Below are 24,608 nucleotides of genomic sequence, written 5' to 3' on the forward strand. Positions count from 1 at the left end.
AAATAGAGGGATTGTATCAAGGAAAGATTTGAGACAAAGTCCAACTAGAAGACTACTGGTAATCCAGGCAAAAAGTGATGAGGACAGTTGATTGTGCATATAAGAGATGATGTAAATGTAGAACCAAGATTTGACAAGTAATTTTGAGGGATGAGACCAAGGCTATGAGCTTGAGTGACTGGGAAGATAGTAGTTCTCTTAAGAGTAACAGAATTAGGAAGAAGCAACCAGGAAAGCTGACACTAGTGGTTCCCTGGAACTCTGGAGTTCTCAGCTACAGTGGGACTGAATCAATGCAGGTTCCCCAAAGAATAGCAAGACAGTACAAGTCAGAAATGAAGCAGAAGCTTCCATGATGATCAGTACTGCGATAGAACCTGTAAGCAGTTTCTAAGCTTACAGCCTGGGCTTTAAAGATCCAGAGTTTAAAAAACAAATTAAAGCTGGGGATTAGAGGAGTCACGGTAGAAGAGGAAAAAATGAATTGTTTTGGATGTGACTATGAGATGACCAAAAGACATCCCGCTCTATTTGTCCAAAAGGCAACTGATGAGGCAGGACCAGAGTTTAGGAGGAAAGCTAGGACTATAAACATAGATATAGGCATCATCCTGCATAGGGATGATAAGTAAATCTAGGGAAACTGATGAGATCATAAAGCAAGATGTATGAATTAAGGAGAGAATATTCAACAGATTGTTTTGTATTTGTTCTTGGAAGTAACAGGGAGCTCCTAGTTTTTTGGGGGGTGATGGCAAGGGGCTAATAGATGGGTACTTTAGAGAAATCACTTAAGGGACAAAGCAGATGAGTGGAGAGAGACCTGAGGCAGACAGACCCACCAGCAACTACTGCAATAACTCAGGGATAAGGGCTTTCACCAGGTGGTGGCAGTGTTAGAGAGAAAGAGGCCCTTTCAAGAGAGCCTGCAAAGGTGAAATAGACGAGTCTGAGCAAAGGACTGTATCTGGGGATGAAAGACACTGAGGACCCCAGCATGCCTTGTGCTTGGAGCATGAGTCTGGGATAACGATGTGGCTGGCCCTTACAGAAACAGCGAAGACAGAAGGAAAAATAACGAGTTCTGTTCTGGACATTTTGAACTTAAGATGTCTACTAGACACCCAATTCAAGACATCTGAAAGGCTTTTGGAGATATGAGATTGGGTTTGTGATGTAGATATAATGATACTCTAATCAAATTAGGAAAACAAGGGATAGTCCATCAGATCTTTGAAGGAGGGAAGAATTAATGACCAAACAAAAAATAGAAAACACTGTGAAATGCAAAAAGGATAATTTTGATTACATCAAAGTAAAGTTTTTGCACAAACAAAACTAGCCAAGATTAGAAGGGAAGGAGAAAACTGAGAAACAATTTTTACAGCAATAATTGCTATATAAAGGCCTCATTTCTAAAACACACAGAGAATTGAGTCAAACTTATAAGAATACAAGCTATTCTCCAATTGATAAGCCAAAGGATGCAAACAAAAAATTTTCAATTGAAATTAAAACCGTTTATAGTCATATGAAAAAATGTTCTAAATCACAATTCGTTGGAGAAATGCAAATTAAGACAACTCTTAGGTACCACCACACACCTCTCAGACTGGCTAAAATGACAGAAAAAGATAATGATAAGTGTTGGAAGGATTATGGGTAAACTGGGACACTGATACATTGTTGGTGGAAGAGTGAATACATCCAACCATTCTGGAGAGTAATTTGGAACTATGTCTAAAGGGCTATCAAACTGTGCATACCCTTTGATCCAGCAATGTCTCTACTGGGCTTATATCCCAAAGAGATCTTATGTGAGCATGGGGGTCAGCAGAAAAATTGGGATAGGACAGGAAGAAACAAGAGTCATAAGCACCAAAATAATAATTAAATCCACAGAAGCAAATAAGATGCCAAGTGAAATAGTACAGAATACTACTTACCCTAAGATTGAGGGTTAACAAGGTCTAATGAACATTGGATAAGGGGGCAAGGAATTCAAGTGTAGAGAACAGTATAGATGAGGCAGAATAGATGATCTGGAAAAGGACTAAGGAATAGAGGACCCAGAGGTCCTGGTGAGGATAAAAAATGTTTAGGAGTTTAAAGAATAGGAAAAGTTAAAATGATAAAAATTATCATCACATGTTATTTTAGAGTTCATGATCATGAAAATACAATACTTGTAAATGATAAGTTCAAGGATATGAGAATCTCTGTATGTAGCTAAAGTAGACTGAAGATAGTTACATGGGAACTAAGTAGACTGAGGAACTAGGAAATTAGGGTAGTTGAGAGGGCATAAGTTTGTATGTTGAAGACTCCCTAATATGGAGGCAAAAGTTGAGGTGGAAAATTTGTCATCAAGGTACTGAATTCATTGAGAAAAGAAGGTGAGTATTCTGTAGGTGGATAAATAATAAGTTATCACCATTAACTGCTTTCCTTTCCTATCAATTTTTATTAGTAGATCAGAAGTTTAGTAAAACTTCATAGTGCACAATTAGTTGTTTCTTTTTGTTTTTTGTTTTTTGCTGAGGCAATTGGGGTTAAGTGACTTGTCCAGGGTCACACAGCTAAAAAGTGTTACCTGTCTGAGGTCCTCCTGACTTCAGAGTTAGTACTCTATCCACTACACCAACTAACTGCCCCTTGCACAATTAGTTTCAAAAGAGATATATAAGATATCCTTTTTTCAGACACGGCCAATGTTGCTATTTGTTCTAAGTTAATAGAACATACGTGTATATCTATAAGCATAATATAAACAGTATATGCCTTAAACAATATACAAATCTAAACACACTAGAATATCCAATCTTTTGTCATCAATGCTGAATCTCTCATCGCAAAGAAAAGGTTTAATTTAGAGCAGGTAGGGAACATTGAGGCTGAACAAGGTCCCAAAATCATTTGTTAAGGCAACCACAGCAAAGATAAGCTGAAAGCTAGGTACAACCATATCCCACGGCTTGAATTCTATAAGTTGATAATTTTATGTGGCCCACAAATGATGTTACAAATATCCAAATGGTTCTTGGCAGAAAAAAGATTCCCCACCCCCTGACAAATTAGAGGAATAGGATTGCTTAATTATGAAAAGGACCATTGTTATCTGGATAACAGATGCAAGATAAAGAGCTAAGTTTTCTTATTTGCTAAGACAAATCATTTGAGGCAACTTTTATGTGTATACTATTAATGTGACTTGAAAGAATGGCTCCCTACAAATCTTATTTGTAAAATTTCACAAAATGAAAAAAGTTGGAATTGGAAGAGCTGGGTCATCCAGTTCAGCTTGCAACTGAAATACAAATCCATTCCATTAAAAAACCTAACAAGTAGTCATCTAGTCTCTAACTTGAAAATCTTCAGGAAATTAGAAGCCACTACTTTTTCAGGTGGCACATTCTACTACTAGATAGCTAAAATAATTAGAAAACATTTTCCTATATTTAGACAAATCTGACTCTTGAATCTTCACCTATTGTCTGTTCTCTGGGACCATGAAGATCAAATCTAATTTAAACATATTTAAATATATGGAGATAATAATGTCACCCCTAAGTCTTCTTGTCTCCAGGTTCTAACATTCCCTTATCATCCTGGCTGCCCTCTTCTGGACATGTTCCAACTTGTAAATTTCTTTTCCTAAAAGGTATACCTAGAAATGGACAAAATACTTCAGAAGATGTAAAGCCAGGGAAAAGAATAGTAGGGCTTGCATCGCTTTTATTCATGTGACTGAAATTCTTCCATTTATCAATTATCAATTAGAACCAACAATACCAACAAAACCATTTGCACCATTCCACTAATTCAACAAGGCTTGATTTCTACTTTAAAACCTACACTTAAAAAAAAAAAAAAAAATCAAACATTACTTCTTTTCTTATAATGTTCAATCTTTTTTTTTTTTTTCCTTTTCTGAGGCTGGGGTTAAGTGACTTGCCCAAGGTCACACAGCTAGGAATTGTTAAGTGTCTGAGACCACATTTGAACTCAGGTCCTCCTGAATTCAGGGCTGGTGCTCTATCCACTGCACCACCTAGCTGCCCCTCTGTTCAATCATTTTATTAAAAAACTAAAATTGCAAACATGCATCCATTTTTCTATCTTGAAACTGATGGCCACTGCTTAAAATTTTTCTCTTAATTATCAATTTCCCTCCCTTCTCAACTGTTTTGGGAGGATAGCCACTACCATAAATGACCCTGTGATCATCAGAATCAAGAAGTTTTTAAGAGACAACTCCAGTCTAAATAGATTTTGCAATATCTTATCCTGAGACCAAAGAACTTAATTTCAAAAGTGAAATTCAAGAAAAAATGTTTAGGTTGATTAAAACAACTTTCAATGTAATCCTCATCTTTTTATTGAAAGTAGATTTTAGCATGATTTATCATTCCCTCAACTATGCAAAGAAAAATGAAACATAGCACAAATCTATAAGGCATGGACTATAGTAAAAGAAAAGGGTATCAGGAAAAATGTGAAAGTAACAAAACAGAATGAAAAAAGTCAGAAGTACTGCAAAGGTTTGTGTTGGTGCTGGCAAAAAAACAGCAAAAAACATTACAAAGATGTTTATTTATGAAGATACTATGGATTTTTCATCAGCGCATAAATAATGTAAAAATTTTCTAAAAACACATTATTGATCTACTAAATTATAAGCATTTTGGGGACAGGAACAATATCTTACTTATATGTGCTAATAAATCTCCAAGTATCTAACAAAGTAGTAGAAGTCTAAGGAATGCAGCCTTTATGGTCAAACAAAATGAGTAACAATGTGGCTGCATGGATCCAGACTCAAAGCCAAGATACCTTCACCTCAGACATATACTGGCTGTATAATCCTAGGCAAGTCCTAGGATTGAGAGTAACCTTTCAATGCCCCCTACAAAATAAAAATGCCTTAAAACTTCTAAAAGTGAGCAAACTATTAAGGAATAACACAATAAACAAAAGAGAAAGAAAGCATCATTCAAGGTAATCACCTTGAATCACTGAACTAAAAGAAAGGCTGCTCCCAGAGATCTCCAGGAAACCCAAACAGAAAATATTACAAAGAAGCATTCCAGCTGAATTGGGACTTTTTCAGAAAATAAGTTTTGTTAGAAGTTAATGCTTTATTAGAATTCTGTGCCTGGAATCAGAAGACTTAGTTCAAATACAGCCTCAGATACTTACAATTAATCTCTATTTGCTTAAGTTTCCTCAACTTTAAAATAAAGATGATAATAAGAAGTTAATTCTTTTTGTAAGTTAAATACTAGTTCCAATGATTCTGAATTTCAGTATCAACAAAATTAACTATTTGTAATTATATATCTTAACTATGCAAAGCAGGGATTCTCAAACTAAGGCCCTCGGACCAGATGAGGTGGCTGAGGACATTTATGCGCTCGCTGGGTTATGGCAAATGGGCTGAGGGGCATTGACAGAGTGTGAGCTTTTGTTTTTACTATAGTCTGGCCCTCCCACAGTTTGAAGGACAGGGAACTGGCCCCCTATTTAAAAAGTTTGAGGACCACTGATACAGAGTAATGATGGTCAGGAAAACACATCACAATATTCAAACATGATTCAATCCCCTTAATTCAAATTCTGATCTCTACTCAAAGTCCTACTTGGTCACAAATTACAAACATCTTTAAAGGTAGGACCAAATTAAAAACCTATTATCAGGATGCAGGGTAGAGTCTATTATGTGATGTAATTAGCATTTCTTGTTTTCTCTCCTAAATAAGATCCATCTGTCTTACCTGCCCAAAGGCTTTTGAGTGATTATAGATCTCTTAATAGGCTCTAGGATATTTGGCAGTAGGCAGGTGATGCAATCAGCACAATATAATTCACAAACAGAAGTATCCATAGGGCCTCACTAAATAGGAGTTGCTATCATTTGAACTTTGTACCTGATATCCTCCATGACATCAGCAAACATTTTTGATGAGCAGGAATTCTTCCTTTTTTATGACTCATTTGTCATAATCTCTTTTGTATTCTTCAATGAATCTTCTAGGATTCTGACATGCATGGAAGTTCATTCCTTATTAGGGGAAAACTTTTTTTCTCTACTGAATCAAATGCTTTTTTATAAACAATCAAGAAGCAACAAGCACAGTGGCTTCACATATCATTGTGAGATCCTATATCTGAAAGTGTGTAGAACTTTCATTTAATCATGTAACTGAAAAGAATTAATTAGCTATAAATGTTGTTTAGTCATTTTAGTCGTGTCCTAACTCTTGTGGTCCATCTGGGATTACCTTGCCAAAGATATTGAAGTGATTTGTCATTTCTTCCCCAGCTTATTTACAGAAGAGAAAGCTAAGACAAACAGGTGACTCACCCAGAGTCACACAGTCTAAAGCCATGAGACCAAATTGAACTCGGGTCTCACTGCTGACCCCACGCTCTATCCACTGCTCCACCTAGCTGCCCTATTTTGTTTAATCATGTCTGATTCTGTGATCCTATTTGGGATTTTTTTTTTTAGTAAAGATCCTGATGTAGTTTGCTATTTATTTCCTTCTGCTTATTTTACAGATGAAGAAATCGAGGCAAACAGGGTTAAGTGACCTGCCCAAGGTCACAGCTAGGAAGTGTCTGACACTGAATTGGAACTCACTAAGAAGAGTCTCCCAGTCTCTAGATCAGGTTTCTATCCACTCACTTCACCAACCATTTGCAAAAGCCTGGCTATTTCTTTTTCTTATCTTCATCAAAGATGGGTGCCCCTAATGCTAGTGTACACTATTCTTATAAAGATTTTATATAGATGAGAAGGTAAAAATATGTGTCAGTAATTACTAATATCTTGATTACCCTTTTCCAATAATAATAACATTCATTTAAATTGTTTCCAAGTGTTTCGTACCTGCCCTCCTTTGGTTATCATTATTATTACTCACACCTTCAAAATTATATTCCCCCCTCTCAGCAGCATAAATCTTCTCTGTATATGTATGGCCCATTAAAATTACTCTTTCCACCTTTGTTTTCTTTAGTGTTAGTTCTATTTCCTCATGCAGTACATTGGGGACTCTGATATCAGATGCCTATTACTGACAAAAAAAGTTACTCATAGAAGTACAGGTTTCATGTGTTTCTAGTCCTCCTTTGGAAGTTTTATCCTTAAATGTTCCTAAGATAATCCATCTTAAATGAATTTTTCATCAAACTCTCCATATACCTGTTTATCCATTCCTTATTGCTTTGAGACAGTTATGAGGCAAACTTTTTCCCCATGCTTCACAAAGAGTTTGCAAACAAATTTACATTCTAAAGCAGTGATATATCTTTAGCTGTCACAGTTTAATTTAGTAAGGAGCTAAAGTTTTTACTGATATTCAAACACTTGAAATAAAAAACTTATTGTGGCCTTCGTATGGCCACCCATTGAACAAAAGAAAGGACTAGCCTATAAAACACATGTTTTCTACAAGGGCTTTGATAAATTTTATTTTCAAAGACAGACTTTCAAGTGAAACACAAACATCAAAAAAAAAAAAAAAGTTATCAGTTTGTGACTCACAAAAAATGCTGTGGTATCTATAGGTAAGGAATTCAGTTGTGGTCTAGAGAAAAGTAGAACAAACCACTAGCTAGCTGCTTTACCACTTCAAGTCACTCTCTTACGTTCTTACAGTCTAAGTTTCCTATCCAGGAAAATAAGGGAGTTGAAACAGATAATTTTTATGGTATCTGATGAATAAAACATTTAAGTATTCTAAGCTTTTTGAACATAGATGGAAATTTCTGTTTGTTCTACTGATGATCTATATTTTCAAACAGTAAAAAGCATTAAATAAATCCACTGTCATACCATTGATTTTGCATTTTTACATTCAAAGGTTCTGATAAAGGCCTCTTTTCTAAAATATAGAAAGAACTGACTCAAATTTATAAAAATTCAAGCCATTCTCCAATTGATAAATGGTCAAAGGAAATGAACAACAATTTTCAGGTGAAGAAATTAAAACCATTTCTAGTCATAAGAAAAGATGTTCTAAATCACTATTGATAAAGAAATGCAAATTAAGACAAGTCTGAGATACCACTACAGACCTCTCAAATTGGCTAAGATGACAGGAAAAAATAATGATGAATATTGGAGGGGATGGGGGAAAACTGGGACACTGATACACTGTTGGTGGAATTGTGAAAGGATCCAACCATCCTGGAGAACAATTTGGAACTGTGCTCAAAAAGTTATCAAACTTTAAAAACAAAGGTTCTGACAAAGGTCTCATTTCCAAAATATATAGAGAACTGACCATAATTTATAAGAAACCGAACCATTCTCCAATTGATAAATGGTCAAAGGATATGAACAGACAATTCTCAGAGGAAGAAATTGAAACTATATCCACTCACATGAAAGAGTGTTCCAAATCACTACTGATCAGAGAAATGCAAATTAAGACCACTCTGAGATACCACTACACACCTGTCAGATTGGCTAAGATGACAGGAACAAATAATGACAAATGTTGGAGGGGATGTGGGGAAATTGGGACACTGATACATTGCTGGTGGAGTTGTGAAAGAATCCAGCCATTCTGGAGAGCAATCTGGAATTATGCCCAAAAAGTTATCAAACTGTGCATACCCTTTGACCCAGCAGTGCTACTACTGGGATTATATCCCAAAGAAATACTAAAGAGCGGAAAGAGACATATATGTGCCAAAATGTTTGTAGCAGCTCTTTTTGTTGTAGCTAGAAACTGGAAGATGAATGGATGTCCATCAGTTGGAGAATGGTTGGGTAAATTGTGGTATATGAAGGTTATGGAATATTATTACTCTGTAAGAAATGACCAGCAGGAGGAATACAGAGAGGCCTGGAGAGACTTAGGTCAACTGATGCTGAGTGAAATGAGCAGAACCAGAAGATCACTGTATATTTCAACAACAATACTGTATGAGGATGTATTCTGATGGAAGTGGAAATCTTCAACATAAAGAAGATCCAACTCACTTCCAGTTGATCAATGATGGACAGAAATAACTATACCCAGAGAAGGAACACTGGGAAGCGAATGTAAATAGTTAGCACTAATATCTGTCTGCCCAGGTTGCATGTACCTTCGGATTCTAATGTTTATTGTGCAACAAGAAAATGATATTCACACACATGTATTGTACTTAGACTATATTGTAACACATGTAAAATGTATGGTATTGCCTGTCGTCGGGGGGAGGGAATAGAGGGAGGGGGGGCAATTTGGAAAAATGAATACAAGGGATAATATTATAAAATATATATATAATAATTAAAAAAAAAAAAAAAAAACATGAAAAGACTTGGACACATAAGGAAGATGCTATCTACCTTCAGAGAAACAAATGACAGGTGGAAATAAGAAGAGTACAGTCTTACATATATGAGTGTATATATGAACATATATATATATATATGTGTGTGTGTGTGTGTGTGTGTGTGTGTTTATAGATATCCATGTATGTGGATATATATTCACACTTAATTGTAGCCTTCTTTGGGGGGAAGAGAGAGAGGGTAAAAAAATAAATTAAAAAGTGCACAGAAGAGAACAAAAGAAAACAAGAAAGCAAAGAAAAGCTGGGGAACTTTGAAAACAATATATAGTATTTATCATAAAGGTTTTCTTGAAATGGAAATTTGTTGTTTTATATTGAATCATCTCTTATGGTCTGATGTGTACATAGCAATGTGTTTTTTTTCTTATTTTGTATTTAAGTTTAAAATTTTTAAAAGTATTTTAAAAAGTAATAGATAAATGAATCTGCATATGGTTTGGAGTAAAATAATTTTAAGTAATTTAATTGGGATAACATTGAAAAAATAAATTTGCTAGGTAAAATTGTTATTTAAAATTAAAAAAAAAAAAAAAAAAAAAAAAAAGTTATCAAACTGGGCTTACCATTTGATCCAGCAGTGTTTCTGCTGGGCTTATATCCTAGGGAAATCTTATGGGGGGAAAGGGATCCACATGTGCAAAAATATTTGTGGTAGCCCTTTTTTAGTGGCTAAGAACTGGAAAATGAATGGAAGCCCATCAATTGGAGAATGGCTGAATAAAATTATGGTATATGAATGTTATGGAATATTATTGTTCTGTAAGAAATGACCAACAGGATGATTTCAGAGAGGCTTGGAGAGACTTCCACGAACTGATGCTAAATGAAATGAGCAGTACCAGAAGATTATTATACATTTCAACAACAATACTATATGATCATCAATTGTGATGGACGTGGCTCTCTTCAACATTGAGATGATTCAAACCAATTCCAATTGTTCAGGGATGAAGAGAGCCATCTACACTCAGGCAGAGACCTGTGGGAACTGAAGGTGGTTCAAAACATAGCATTTTCACTTGTTTGGTTATTGTTTGCTGGAATTTTATTTTGCTCCTCTTTTTTTTTCTTTGCACAGCTCGATAATTGTATAAATATAAATAGATATTGGATTTAACATATATTTCTACCATGTTTAACATATATTGGACTACTTGCCACGTAGGGGAAAGTGTGAAGGAAGGTAGGGGAAATTGGACACAGGTTTTACAAAGGCTAATGTTGAAGAATTGTCCACACAGATGTTTTGAAAAACAAAAAGCTTTAATTTAAAAAAAAAAAAAAATACTGTTGATTTTGTTTCAGTTCCCAGAACTAATAATATTCAATACCCCTTGGATATGTTGAGTCTTTAAAACATGAATTGACTGACATTCTACAAAAATATTATTATTATATGTTCTCAAATAATTTAAATCTATCCATTTTAGAAAAACAGCCTTAAATCAATCTCTCATACCATATCTAAAGGTTAAAAAAAAAGAAAAAAATACACATTTTGTCAAATTGGCAGGAGAAAAGAAAGATATCCTTTTTAGATTAGGCTTTCAAATAAGAAAGACATTTTATCTGGACAACTAGTGAATACACAGTAAATAAGGATTTCTGGTCCATTACTAGACTACTCTGCATTAGAGTTTTACTTCCTGTAAGGAAATAGAATAAAGTTTAGAGATGCACTAGGTAACTTATTAATCAAACTGCAAATGTACACCAAATTTCCTTTAAAAAAAAAAAAAAAAAAAAGTCCTCTATACCAATCAGATTCCCAAGAAACTATTTTAATGACTTAGAAAAAAGTAACAAAATTCATATGGAAGAAAAGGTGGAGAATTTCAAGGGAAGTAATGAAAAAAAAAAAAAAAATCAAATGAAGGTGGCCTAGCTGTACCTGATCTAGAACTATATTTTTTTTAATTTTATTTTTATTTTATTTTATAATTATAACTTTTTTTTTTGACAGTACATATGCATGGGTAATTTTTTACAACATTATCCCTTGCACTTACTTCTGTTCAGATTTTTTCCTTTCCTCCCCCAACCCCCTCCCCCAGATGGCAGGCAGTCTTATACATGTTAAATATATTACAATATATTCTAGATACAATATATGTGTGTAGAACCTTATTTCTTGTTGCACAGGAAGAATTGGATTCAGAAGGTTTACACTCATTTCCCAGTGTTCCTTTTCTGGATGTAGCTGATTCTGTCCATCATTAATCAATTGGAATTGGATTAGCTCTTCTCTATGTTGAAGATATCCACTTCCATCAGCATACATCCTCGTACAGTATCATTGTTGAAGTGTATAATGATCTCCTGGTTCTGCTCATTTCACTCAGCATCAGTTGATGTAAGTCTCTCCAAGCCTCTCTATATTTCTCCTGTTGGCCATTTCTTATAGAACAATAATATTCCATAACATTCATATACCATAATTTACCCAACCATTCTCCAATTGATGGACATCCATTCATCTTCCAGCTCCTAGCCACTATGAAAAGGGCTGCCACAAACATTTTGGCACATACAGGACCCTTTCCCTTCTTTAGTATTTCCTTGGGATATAAGCCCAGTAGTAGTATGGCTGGGTCAAAGGGTATGCACATTTTGATAACTTTTTGGGCATAATTCCAGATTGCTCTCCAAAATGGTTGGATTCTTTCACAACTCCACCAACAATGCATGTGTCCCAGTTTTCCCACAGCCCCTCCAACATTCATCATTATTTGTTCCTGTCATCTTAGCCAATCTGACAGTTGTGTAATGATATCTCAGAGTTGTCTTAATTTGCACTTCTCTGATCAGTAGTGATTTGGAACACTCTTTCATATGAGCGGAAATAGTTTTAATTTCATCATCTGAAAATTGTCTGTTCATATCCTTTGACCTAGAACTATATTATAAAGCAGCAGTCACCAAAACCATTTGGTATTGGCTAAGAAATAGATGATCAGTGGAATAGGTTAGGTTCACAAGGCAAGATAGTGAATAAAAATAGCAATCTAGTGTTTGACAAACCCAAAGATCCCAACTTTTGGGATAAGAATTCATTATTTGACAAGAACTGCTGGGAAAACTGGAAATTAGTATGGCAGAAACTAGGCATGGACCCACACTTAACACCACAAACTAAGATAAGATCAAAATGGGTCTATGATTTAGGCATAAAGAACAAGATCATAAATAAATTAGAGGAACATAGGATAGTTTACCTCTCAGACTTGTGGAGGAGGAAGAAATTTGTGACCAAAGGAGAACTAGAGATTATTATTGATCACAAAATAAAAAAATTTAATTACATCAAATTAAAAAGCTCTGTTAGCATTTTTTGTTTTTCTCCCCAGGTTATTTTTACCTTCCGAATCCAATTCTTCCTTTGCAACAACAACAACAACAAAATTCGGTTCTGCACATATATATTGTACCTAGGATATACTATAAGATATTTAATATGTATGGGAATGCCTGCCATCTAGGGGAGGGGGTGGAGGGAAGGAGAGGAAAAATTCGGAACAGAAGGGAGTACAAGGGATAATGTTGTAAAAAAAAATTACCTATGCATATGTACTGTCAAAAAATGTTATAATTATAAAATTAATTTTTAAAAAAAGTCCTCTTTTTCCAAGGCTTTCCATTCTTTTCAGCACTCAGCAGGAAAAATTCTAATTTGTGGCTGGAAGACAGGGAAAGATAATGCAGAATATTGGAGGGGATGTGGGAAAACTGGGACACTGATACATTGTTGGTGGAATTGTGAATACATCCAACCACTCTGGAGAGCAATTTGGAATTATACTCAAAAAGCTATCAAACTATGCATACCCTTTGATCTAGCAGTGTTACTACTAGGCTTATATCCCAAAGAGATCTTAAAGGAGGGAAAGGGACCCGTATGTGCAAAAATGTTTGTGGCAGCCCTCTTTGTGGTGGCCAGAAACTGGAAGCTGAATGGATGTCCATCAACTAGAGAATGACCGAATAAATTGTGGTATATGAATATTATGAAATATTATTGTTCTATAGGAAATGACTAGCAGGAGGATTTCAGAAAGGCCTGGAGAGACTTACATGAACTGATGCTGAGTGAAATGAGCAGGATCAGGAGATCATTATACACTTCAACAACAATACTATATGATGATCAATTCTGATGGAAGTGGCCCTCTTCAACAATGATATGAACCAAATCAGTTCCAATAGAGCAGTAATGAACTGAACCAGTCACACCCAGCGAAAGAACTCTAGAAGATGAGAAGATGAGTATGAACCACTATATAGAATTCCCAATCCCTCTATTTTTGTCCGCCTACATTTTTGATTTCCTTCACAGGTTAATTGTACACTGTTTCAAAATCCGATTCTTCTTGTACAGCAAAATAACTGTTTGAACATGTATAAATATATTGTATTTAACTTATACTTTAACATATTTAACATGTATTGGTCAACCAGCCATCTGGGGAAGGGCTGGTGGGAAGGAGGGGAAAAGTTAGAACAAAAGGTTTTGCAATTGTCAATGCTGAAAAATTACCCATGCATATATCTTGTAAATAAAAAGTTATAATAAAAAAAATTCTACAAAGAATTAAAAAAAAAATTCTAATTTGTATATAAGGATAGGGGGCGGGGAGGGAGAGGCAGAGGGAGTGCCATATCCACTCAATACAATATTCAAGGAAGGTCTTTGAAGTATTTTTTAGGGGAGCATGAGGGAGGAGACAGGGTTTATTGACTTGACCAGAGTCAAACAGTAAGTAAACACAGTTCCTCCTGATATATTTCTTTCTAAAGACTTTCTAAAGACTGCCATTATGTCCAAAATACCATGTCCACCATGTCCAAAAGTAAATGACTTATGAAATTCAAGTTGAAAGGAAAAAGATAGTATATTAAAATATATTTAACTAGTCTAAATAATTTCCCCAAATCTTACTCATAAAATATCCGAGAACAGCCTAAAATCACCTTCTTCTTAGTACTGTATTCTAAACTCCACTAGTCTCCTCAGAAGCAGAAGTAACAACAGTTTTTCCAGTTTCCAACATCTCTTCTTCCCCTTATCACCAAGACATAGGAGTGTACTGTCTATCTACCCAGGTTACTTATACCTTCGGAATCCAATACTTAACATGCAACAAGAAAATTGGATTTACACACATATATTGTATCTAGGTTATACTGTAACACATGTAAAATGTATGGGACTGCCTGTCATCTAGGGGAGGGAGGGGAAAATTTGGAAAAATGAATACAAGGGATAATGTAATAAAAAAAATTACTCATGCATATGTACTGTCAAAAAAATTTATAATTATAAAAATTAATAAGAAAAAAGACATAGGAGTGTGTAATAAGCATGTGAAAAGAAGGGAAATCAGCCTCCTCAGAGGCTGCTCTCCACTTGGAACAAAGCATGTTTCTCAAAGAAATGACTGCCAGTAGACCAGCCATAAAATTAAAAAAAAAAAAAAAATAGCCACTGATGAAAGATTTCAGTCAAATAAGGGTTCTAAATTTTTTCAATTTAGTTAAAGGAGTGAGAAAGGAGGGGAGAGCAAGTTAATATGCCTAATCTGCATTGGCCTCTCCCTCATCTTAAAATCATGGGATCACAGATTAAGAGTAGGAAGAGACTTTAAAAGTCATCTAAATCCAGTAGTTTCCAACTTTTTAAAATCACATTCCTATCAGTAAAACATTTTTGAGCATGCACTCTGTGTTACCTATCCATAAGTTACACACACACACACACACACACACACACACACATATACTAAATTAATACTTGTATAAATTATATAACTTACACACAAAATATAAATTTAAAGGGGATAAGGACGAAATAATATTTTCTTCTGCAATCAAGAGCTTCTTAAGTGACAAAATAACAAGATGAATCATTTTGGCAGCTGTGGGGAAGATGAATAAGAATGAAGAGATTTTTGATAGGAAAACCAAATAGAAAGTTATCCTAACAGAACTGGCAAGAGGCCTGAAGCTGGTGGGGATCATGTCAATAAAGAAGGGGAGCAAGATGTGGGAGATGCTGTATAGATAGAAAAGAAGTAATTAGGACCTGACTGAATATGTGAGTGACAGTTAAGGACCTGAGGATAACAAGGTTGTCAACTTGGCTGACTTCTAAAAGCATGGTGGTGCTTTCAACAGTAAGTAGAGTTCAGAAGAGCCATGGATTTAGAGAGGAAAAAAAATTATAAAGATCTTCTCATACATGTGTAACAGAGCCAGCCAAGGGGCACAGAGACATCAGGGAGTATGTCTGGCGAACTTGTATAGATATGATGTGAAGAGGAAAATAAGTTTTTTGGGTTTTTTTGGTAGGATTCAGGTGTTGTTTTTTTTTTTTTTTTTAATAGCTTTTTATTTACAAGATATATGCATGGGTAATTTTTCAGCATTGATGCTTGCAAAACTTTCTGTTCCAACTTTCCTCTCCTTCCCCCCACCCTCTGCCCTAGATGGCAGATAGACCAATACATGTTAAATATGTTAAAGTATATGTTAAATACAATATATATATAACTGTCCATACAGTTATTTTGCTGCACAAGAATTAGACTTAGAAAAAAGGTAAAAAATAACCTGAGAAGGAAATAAAAAATGCAAGCGGACAAAAATAGAGGGAGTGGAAATGTTATGTTGTAGTTCACACTCATTTCTCAGAGTTCTTTCACTGGGTATAGCTGGTTCTCTTCATTATTGAACAAATGGAACTGATTTGGTTCATATCTCATTGTTGAAGAGAGTCATGGCCATCAGAATTGACCATTGTATAGTACTGTTGTTGAAGTATACAACGATGTCCTGGTCCTGCTCATTTCACTCAGCATCAGTTCATGTAAGTCTCTCCAGGTCTTTCTGAAATCCTCCTGCTAGTCATTTCTTACATAACAATAATATTCCATAACATTCATATACCACAATTTATTCAGCCATTCTCCAGTTGATGGGCATTCACTAAGTTTCCAGTTTCTGGCCATTATAAAGAGGGCTGCCACAAACATTCTTGCACATACAGGTCCCTTTCCCTTCTTTTAAGATCTCTTTGGGATATAAACCCAGTAGTAACACCACTGGATCAAAGGGTATGCACATTTTGATAACTTTTTGAGCATAGTTTCAAATTGTTCTCCAGAATGGTTAGATGCATTCACAATTCCACCAACAAAGGATCAGTGTCCCAGTTTTCCCACATCCCTTCCAACATTCATCATCATCTTTTCCTGTCATGAGGAAGACAATTTTCCTGAAAGCACCTGAACAGCCAATGAAGTGGATGAATAAAGGTCAAAAGAAGCCAGAGTTAATGGAAGAAGATTGATTGATGATTTTCACAATAGTAGGAGGAGGCAGAGTGGAATAATGTTGAGGGTACCAGATGACTGAGAAGGAAGAGTTATTGAAGATTATGGGTAAGATAGGAACCATCTTCTCACCCACCTCCATTTTGGAAACTACACATCACTATCTGTTCAAACATAAAGTACTTTGCAAACTTTAAAGTGCTATATAAATGTTACTGTTATGAGAATGATTTGATGGATGAAGAAATTGAGGTTCAGGATGGTATGAGTACTCCCTCCACCAATAAAGTGAAAATCCTATTTGCCTTAGTGTTTGTTTCATACAATGTTCTAGCATCCCATAAAATGTTTAAAAAGATTGTTTCAACCAGTTGATGAGAAAAGTCCCTCTAAACTTAACTAAGTATAGCTTACCAATATCATCTTTCTAAAGTACAGATCTAATACACACACACACACACACACACACACACACACACACACACACACACACACATCCCAGACCTCTTTCAGAGTTTGCTTGGAAAAGATATGCTGAAGTGATTTGCCATTTCTTTTTCCAATTCATTTTTCAAGTGAGAAAACTGAGGCAAAGAGGGTAAAGTGACTTTTCCAGGGTACATCAGTAATATTTATCTGTTAATACTCATAGCTTTGTGAAATTAAGAGTGCACATACCTAGGGGTACAGCTTTATGCCAGCTGTCTTCCTGCCCCCAATGTAAATTTCCATAAAGCAAGGGAAGTAATCTTTCTGATGAAGCCCCACCCCATAGGTGTAGTTTACACTGCTTAAATGTTTGCAGAATTAAGGATAATGATAAGGATTAAAAAGATTCTAGTTTACCATTCCAAAATTTCGTTATTTACTTGGTTTCCTTTAATTTGACACATTTCTGCGTGGCAAAATCTTACTTTTAAACCTGTGCACTAAAACAGTCATTTTGTGCATGGCATCACACTAACTAAATCAAGATCAAAAGAATCCTCCTCTGAGAGCCTCCATAGGGAAACTAGAAAAATGGAAAAAATTTATTTTAACCATGCATAATGGAAAAACAAAAGTAGATGGAAAACATCCTACTCAGTCTAAAACATGACGCTAGATTGACAATCCATCAACATTGGAACACCAATGATGATAAAAAATGACTGAGCCCACAATTGAACATGAGGAGATTGGCCAAGCTGAGATACTATGGAGTATTCCAAATTGCTTACTACGACAAGTATCTTTCCCTTTAACATCAATAATGATAACTCATGTCTATAAATCATGATATGCCAAAACTTTTGAAGAATCAAATTCTAAGTAATCCTAACAGCAATGGAAAAATTTATGGTGGGTATAAAGAGACTATAATAATATATTACTAGCAATGACTTCAATATGAAAAGTAGTTTTTAAAACTTGGAGATTCTACCTCACATAAGAGTAGCAAGAATGACAACAAAGTTAGTGACATCATTGATGGAGTTATGGAAGAACAGGAATACTACGCATGGAACCATGAATTCAGCCCTCCTCATTTCAACTCACTTGCATGTCATGGCATGACCTCCCTGATGTCACAGTCCTCTTAGAGAACAAAGGACAAACAACAATGAACTAATGCGACATTTTAAAATATCACTAAGTACACACACACATGTATACATGCATGTATTCTCTGATCTAGCAATACCACTATTAGGTATATACCCTAAATAGGGCAAAGACTGAAGGAAAAAATTCATATGAACAAATAATTATTGCAGCACTTTTTCTTGTAGCAAAAAAACTGGCAACACACTAATCCAGGGAATGGCTTATCACACATGGTACATGAGTGTAATAGGAACACACAGAGGTATGAGAAAAAACAAATAAGACAGATTCAGAGAAACCAGCTAAGAGTTCTAGAATCTGGTACAGGGTGAAATGAGTAAAACCAAAACCTATTTATATCTGCATCCTCCGTTGCTTGACAGTGAACACTTAAAATACCCTTTTATTCATTCAAATGGACATGTTTCTGGAGTTTGCATCTCAGAATGATCCCATGTGCCAAGTTTAAACAAGTTACAAATAAGCTAGGAAAGATGAATTAGAAATGAATCTTATGAATCTTGTAATAATTTAACTATTGACCCCCAGAAGCATTTTTTTTCCAAGTTGGGGGGGGAGGGGAATGGACTTCAGGCAATGTTTCCCAATATTATCACTACTATTCTTTCCTTTATCCAAAATTAAAATTCTTGGACTAAGAATTAGTTCAAAGCTCATTTTTATCATTACGTACAACCTATTCAAATTCTTACAGCTCCACCCGGAGAGAGAGAAGTTGGGACTCCCCATCATCATCATCATCTTCCTCCTCCTCATATTGGCCTGACCAGACACTATGGCATTTAGTAATGAAGCCGAGATGTTCACTCTAAGAGTCACTGCTAGGTTTCTCTTTGCAATACATCCCCCCCTCCCCTACTGGGCATCCTTGGCCCCACCCCCACTAGGACCCCCGGCACGAGCTTTCTAAACGCTAGAACAACTAACTCCCCATCGCTCTTTTTCACTGACCCCAACTTCTACAAGTCTGAAAAGTGACAAGGGCTCCGGCCGTAAGAGGAGCTGGCTGACGGGGGAGGGGAAGTGGGGACACTTAAGTCTTCTAGGAAATTAACGGGAAGGGAAACAAGTCCATTTCGCAGACGTCGGTTCCGGGATCCGAGAGCGTGGGGATTTCTCCTCCCACAGACTAGGGGAGCCCTTGCCTCCCCCTTGGTTGAAGGCCAGAGAAGGGGCTAGAATGCTCAAAGTTCACACAAGGGTCTCTATAAAGTCCCCAAAGCCGGGGGAGGGGGTGACACGCTGAAGGAAGCCCATGTTCAGTGGGGGCAGGACGGCGGGTCCCCCCGTGCCCCTTCAGATTGGTAAGGTGTGGGACGAGGACCCCATTCTCCCTCTTTGGGGGTTCCCGAGTTCTCCCCGAGCCCGGACAACAGGTGCTCAGGCCGCCCTCCCCCTGGACTGGGGGAGGGGAACGCAGATGGGAAACCCCTAACCCGTCCCACTTCCTCGAGGGTCAAAGGGCGGCCCCAAAGGGGTCCCGGGAGGGGCTGGGCGCCGCGCTGTCCCCGCCCGGCCGGCGCTAGCCACTCACGGTCGGTGAGCCGGCTCCTCCACCCCGGACGGCCCGGGTTGCGGCGGCGGCGGCTGCTGGGACTGCTGCTGCGACGGCTGCTGGGGGGGCTGCGCCTGGGGCGGCTGCGGAGGCTGCGCCGGCGGCGGCGGCGGAGGCTGCTGTTGCTGCTGGAAGGACTTAAGGGACTCGAATGCCTTCATCAGCTTCTCCAGGGTGGCCATGGTGGCCCGTCAGCGGGAGGCCCCGCAGTTCCCGGCGCCAGCCCCGGGCCCGACGTGGCTCCTACGCCCTCCCCGGCGGCCCTCAGCCTCTCCCGCCTTTCCCCGGACCAGCTCAGCAGCGGGGAAATGAATGGAACACTTGGCAAAGACCCGGGACGGCGCGGAGCGTCGCCGCCATCTTGAAACTGTCCCGGCAGCCCCCGCGACGGGAAGCGGCCCTCGGAGCGGAGTTGAGTCGGGAGGAGGCACTGACACTGACGGGAGGGGGCGCCGGGGAGAGTGACAGTGAGGCTGAAACTGCGGCCACCAATCGGAGGCAAGAGCCAGGCCTAGTCCCCGCCCACCCCCTAACCGGACGCCCGTCTGCTGCCTATGTGGGATGAACTTGTACGTCAAGAGGGGTTAAAGAGATACCCGGGGGAAGAGGGACTCAAAGATCATTTTGCCTATTCCTCGGGTCCGTGGAAGAAACTAAGCCAAATCTGCCCTCGAGTCTCCCTTCCTCCAGAGGCCACATAATAATCCCACGTGGCGTCTGGGGCTGGTCCTGGGGCTCCCATGGCACACATCGGTGAACACTGACGCTCAACAGGTTGAATTGGCACAGGACCAGGCTTCCACCTGCGGGACGCAGTTCTTTAGCCAGTCTTCCTCCCCAGTCAAGAAGCTCGCCTCCTTTTGGAAGCAGCCCAATTCAGCTCACCAATCAAGGCTTGCCTTTGCGCCGGGCCTTGGGTGTGTAACTGACACCCATGTCACGTGAGCCAGCAGAGCACGCACTGTACACGGGGTCTGGATGTGCTGCATTCGCTACCCCGCAGCTAGCTCGATTCTCACTGAGGGCAGACTCATGCCTCCTCTTCTTGTATCCTCCGAGCTCAGTGCAGTGCCTAACTAGAAAGAGGGACTGAGTGCGGGTCACACGGCGTTTTCACTTCTTTTATTAGTTTGCTTGCATTTGTTTTCTTTCTCACTTTTTCCCTTTTTGATTTGATTTTTCTTGTGCAACATGATATTTGTGGAAATATGTACAGAAGAATTGGGCATGTTTGGGCTGCCTTGCATTGTTTGCCATCTAGGGGAGGGGGTGGGGGGGAAGAGAGAAAAAATTTGGAACTAGGGTTTGCAAGGGTGAATGTTGAAAATTATCCATGCATAGGTTTTGAAAATTAAAAGCTTTAATAAAAATATAATTAAAAAAAAAAAGGAAAGACCCAATTCCATCATAGTTGATCATCACATTAAAAAAAAAAAAAAAAAAAAAAGGAAAGACCCAATTCCATCACAGTTGATCATCACATTAAAAAAAAAAAAAAAAAAAGGTATGATCTGTGAGCATGGATGGTGAGAGGAAGCAACTGACACCTTCCCTCTGAGGGTGGAGTAAAGTGAAAGAAAACCATTCACCTGGATGGACGTGAGCTTGAGGATGAGGAAGGGCGCCATCTGTCTAGGAATTCACCGCCGTCTAAGCGGCCCTTTTAGCTCCTTTAAAGCAGAGCTCAGAGTCCGTGAAAGGTTGGCAGGAAGAATTTGATTGACATGTGACTGTAACAGATTAACGGCAAGAGTGGTCGTCTCAGGAGCAAACCGGCCACTCCTTCCTCAGATAGTTACTCGCTATGTGCGCTCAAACTTAACGAATTTCCGTTTCAGAGCATGTCTGTTGTACCGAGGCCAAAAACATCTATTCCTTAGATAAGATGGCGTTATAAAGAGCACTCTTCAAAGTTTAAGCTGTTATACAGATTATACTGTAATTTATCACAGGGATAACCTGGGGCAGAGCTTCCGTGGAAGGAAGCGAAGGTAGCAGTAGCAGAGAGGGGCCTTCCACAGTGGTAAAGGGAAGTAGAGCTTCAGCAATGACAGCCGCAGATGCCCAGATGGAGGGACACAATAGAGACTAGACAACTTTCTCATATCTTGGAATGGGGTTCTTGACCCCCTTTGGAGCCTAATGAAGCTGTGCACCCCTTTTTGGAATCCTTTTTAAATGCACAAAATAAAGTACATAGGATTATAAAAGGAAATAAATTGTTCGGAATCCCAGGTTAAGAACATCACCCTTACATTACATTGACCCTTCCAATGACATTTTAATCTGGTCTGAGCTGCACTTAGGAGTAGGCCCAGTCTATCTGATTAGAAGAATAGGGTCAAACTCAACCAGAAGGGCTGTATATTGATTAGTTTAAAATATACTATTGTCAGTTTTATTGTATTTTCATTTTTTTTTCCTAACTCATTTTGATCAGTTTCCTCCATACTCATAGATGGGCCCTGTGTTGACACCTTGATCTTAAGATGAATTCCCAAGGGAGAATGTTTATCTTTTCCCTATTGACCCTTCATAAGTTCAAGAAAGAGCCTTCTCACTTATTTGTAGAGGACTTAACTACCTGGTTTTTCCGGGTATTTGTTATACAAGTGTGTTACAATTCCATGCTTTACTATTTGATTTGTGCTTCCTTCCTAGACTGCACTGAAGAGGGATTAGAGAATTTCTGCCTCACAATCACCCAGGAAATGAGGATGTGGGTTTCAGAGTCCAGTAGGGAGTCCCCCAGCCTAGAAGAAAAAGCACTATGTTTAGATTCCCAGGACCTTTGTTTGGGACTGCTGGCTCTGAGTTTCATTTTCTTCAACTGTAAAATGGAGATACTAATCCTTGTACTTGCTCCCCAACAGGATTGGGTGAGGAAAACAGCTTTTCCACTTTGAATGCTTTATAAACTCCTAAAGCACTGGATAAAGGTAATTTATTATTTGTTGATTATTATTATCTTTATAGTTATTTGTCCTTAGAGTCCTTATCGCAGCACCAAGGGGATCCTAGATCCTCAGAAGCAATGCTTTTGAAACACAACTTCCTGCTACAAATATGGAAAAGGCTTAAAAAGCAGGATCAGTCATGGAAAGGGTGTCTCTTATGATGAGAGGTTTAGTCATGTGAAGATTAATTTTTTTTCCCACTAACTCGTATCCAGAGATGGCTCTCTAGAGTAGGTATTTGATAAATTTGTATTCACTGACTCACTTATTTAATTCTTTATGTAAAAATAAACATATCTGTTTCATTAGTATGCAAATTTGTTTTTCACATTTATTAAAATAAATGGGGAAATGACATGAATTCCAAAAAGTGTTTTAAAATAGATTTCTTTGTGATTTATTATCCGTAAATGTTTGATTTATCCTTTAAACAATAGACAGTTGGGGTTAGGAGAGTCACTAAGCAGCTGATGGGATTAGGAAAGGTTTCAAGATTCAGCTGATTCTTGACAGATAGTAAGGATTCTGAAAAGCTGAAGGGAGGTAAGAGTCCATTTGCACCCTCAGGGATAGATATTGCAATGGATTATCTTGTATGAGAAACGCTAAGAAAGCCAATTCTGGGTGTGTATCTCCGTGTGTGGGAAATCAATAAGAAAGTAAAAGTCAAATAGAATCAGGTTGTAAAGATATTTGGTTTTGAACCTAATAATAGGGAGGAGCCACAAATGCTTCTTGACAGGTGGAAAGGAAACAGTTAGTTGATATGGTCAGAATTATACTTTAGAAAAATAATTTTGGCAATTGTGCAGGCAGGCCTTCTTAAATCTTTTCCACTTGCAAACCTTTTTTTGCCTAAATTTTTTTTACATGACCCCAGATATAGAGGTATATAAAATAAATATATAAATCAAATATTTACTGATAATAATTCATAATTTCACAACCCCCACATTTAGGTACAAGATTCAAGTTTAAGAAACTGGGGTATAGAGGAGAGATTGGTTTGACAACAGGTTTTATATACACACACATACATACACACATATGTGTATATCAATGAGTGTATGTATGAATATAAATGAGCGGTGAAAGATATTATCAAGGTTTTGGGTCCAGATGACTGAAAGAATGGTCCTTGACAATAATGGGGAAGTATGGAAGAAAGGAAGGATTTTAGAGAAAGGGAATAAGTTCTGTTTTGGTATGTTACATTGAAAATGCCTGTGGATAGGATTCTAGGAAGGTGGTGGAAGGGGTCAGCAAATTTCAAGCTCTTCCAATTTCCCCCACTGACAGAAGAAATTTGCACTTCAGGGCAAACACAGATGGTGAAACATAAAGACTTGGGGAAGAATAGGTATCCTCCAGTACAACCCAAGAAAACCCAAAGAGAGACCCCAGAACAAGGATTAACACACCTGAACTAAACATCTCCAGCTTAGCTCCTGCTGAGCCAACAGGGTCCCCTGGGGTTAACTGGCTTTGGCTGGAGCCTCAGCAGAAACCACAGAAACATTCACCTCCAGGACAGTGAGGAATTGGGGGATACTGAAAGAATTTTGGTGGATTAGGAACACCAGGCCCAGATGTGCTGCAGAGGCCTGATCTTGAGAGCCAGCACATCCAGTGAGTGCAGGAGGGGAGAGGGGAGAAAGGCTGCTGGCTGCAGGGACTTGCAGGAAGGGGGAGCTTTTAGTTTGGGGTTCCACGTCAGAGGGGAGAGCTGAAATGAAACTAGAGGCACCATCCCCTGCACCCTGAGATCAGAGGTAATTACACTCGTTTTAAAAAAATGAACAG

At 38.0% G+C, this 24,608-nt stretch overlaps 1 protein-coding gene across 3 annotated transcripts in view; it reads right to left on the bottom strand.

Annotated features, from left to right (window-relative positions):
* The window catches only part of HTT (huntingtin), a 225,660-nt gene that overhangs the window by 187,434 nt on the left and 13,618 nt on the right, over positions 1-24,608 (bottom strand). For 2 of the 3 annotated variants that reach the window (XM_074274095.1, XM_074274094.1), the window contains exon 1: positions 19,828-20,619. The exons of the other annotated variant lie outside the window; for it this stretch is intronic. In XM_074274095.1, the coding sequence (XP_074130196.1) occupies positions 19,828-20,030 (203 nt within the window). In that variant the 5' untranslated portion in view covers positions 20,031-20,619. Of the gene's footprint in view, positions 1-19,827; positions 20,620-24,608 lie in introns of those variants that run through there. 3 annotated transcript variants of the gene reach the window in all.

This window comes from Sminthopsis crassicaudata, chromosome 6 (genome assembly GCF_048593235.1).
Source record: "Sminthopsis crassicaudata isolate SCR6 chromosome 6, ASM4859323v1, whole genome shotgun sequence".
Classification (NCBI taxonomy): Eukaryota; Metazoa; Chordata; class Mammalia; order Dasyuromorphia; family Dasyuridae; genus Sminthopsis; species Sminthopsis crassicaudata.